The sequence below is a fragment of the Akebia trifoliata genome, chromosome 8 (assembly GCF_017979445.1).
Source record: "Akebia trifoliata isolate Shusen 1 chromosome 8, ASM1797944v1, whole genome shotgun sequence".
NCBI lineage: Eukaryota > Viridiplantae > Streptophyta > Magnoliopsida > Ranunculales > Lardizabalaceae > Akebia > Akebia trifoliata.
The window spans coordinates 42904866-42906332 of NC_141382.1; the positions used below are offsets into that span (position 1 = coordinate 42904866).

The 1467-nt window shown below is 40.6% G+C and overlaps 1 protein-coding gene across 1 annotated transcript; it reads left to right on the plus strand.

Moving 5' to 3' along the window:
- The first annotated feature begins 206 nt into the window (after window positions 1-206).
- LOC147396964 (putative calcium-binding protein CML36) lies at window positions 207-1129 on the plus strand. Its single transcript, XM_086452308.1, has one exon. It carries the CDS (start codon window positions 237-239, stop codon window positions 1008-1010), a length of 774 nt encoding a protein of 257 aa, XP_086308434.1. The 5' UTR covers window positions 207-236; the 3' UTR covers window positions 1011-1129.
- Window positions 1130-1467: the final 338 nt, after the last annotated feature.

Below are 1467 nucleotides of genomic sequence, written 5' to 3' on the forward strand. Positions count from 1 at the left end.
AGAAAAAGATGAATGGTTCGGTGCACTTGCCACGTCAACCGCGTAAAGAACGCGTAACTGTAGGTATGATCCGATCCGATCCGATCCGAGCCAATCCAAACCTTTTTCTTTTTTCTTTTCTTTTCTTGGGACCAATCATGATGACTGAGAAAGGGACAATTCTAACAAGACTCATGAGAGATGAGGAGTTGGATACTCCCCAAACTCCTGAGCTCACAAGATCAAGACTCGAAACAATGTTAGGAAACTATAAAATCCTACGAGAAGTTTCCTGGAAGCACCACTGCAATTACAATTCCCACTACTTCTCCTCTATATACATCTCCTCCATTATCTTTCTTCTCTATCTTTCTCTCTTAGTTTCAGAGATGAAGCTCACCAAATTCAACCCAAAATCTCTCTTTCGCTCCAAAAAGAACCAATCCATCTTCTTATCCGACCCGACGTACTACAGCTCCACCTCATCTTCGTCAGTCGATGGAACATCCACGAATCTCAAGGTTTCATCTACACCGAAAACTGTTCTCCCATCAAAATCTAATGAGATATCCAATGATTGGTCCGATTTATCGTCTGATATCCAATACGAGCACGTTCAACCGTTCAAGCTCATAGAAGATGACGGTGATGGAAAGGTAACGAGGCGTGTCTTGGAGACTCTACTTAATCGACTCGGTGGCGAGTCGCTAAGCGAGGAAGAGGTTCTGATGATGTTGAGGGAGGTTGATCTTGATAGAGATGGGTGTATAAGTTTGGAGAAGTTTGGAACCATCGGCTCGGCTTTAACGCCGGCTGTTGACTCGGATCTACGTGAAGTTTTTAATTTCTTTGACGTTGATCGCGATGGGAAGATTTCGGCTGAGGAGCTCTTAGAGGTGTTTACGGTTGTAGGAGATGACCAGTGCACGTTAGAGGATTGCCAGCGCATGATAGCAGGGGTTGATTTAAACGGTGATGGGTTTGTTTGTTTCGAGGATTTCTCGCTTTTGATGGAAGTAGAAAGGTCATGATCGGTCTTACGATGTAGTAGCTGATATTTATCGTGTGTTATGTATATTGTGGGAAGTTTTTTTAATGATGCTTTGTTTGGGTAGAGTTAATTATATTATCTGTTAATTTGATTTAAAAATGCTGGTGATGTGATCGACGGTTCAAAAGAGCACAATTAATTCTTATTAGATAGGTTACACAAGGGTTTACCCGTAATTAAAAATTGATGGGAAGTTTTTTTTTAATATAGATTTCTTTGTAATTTTGAAAACTAATTCTTACAATTTTCTTGATTTTGCACCTAAATAATCCTATTATATGAAGAATAATGATGAATGCAAACGGTTTTGGTACACGGCTGATGTTACAAGGGCACAGAACCGCACATCTTTTTCCTTTATATCCCGATGAAAACAATTTATGATTCTGTGCCCTTGCCACATCAGTCGTGTACCCAACCTTGTGCATTCATCACGA

Excerpts from the sequence above, each read along its gene's own strand:
- LOC147396964 (XM_086452308.1), top strand. The coding sequence starts at position 237 with ATGTTAGGAAACTATAAAATCCTACGAGAAGTTTCCTGGAAGCACCAC.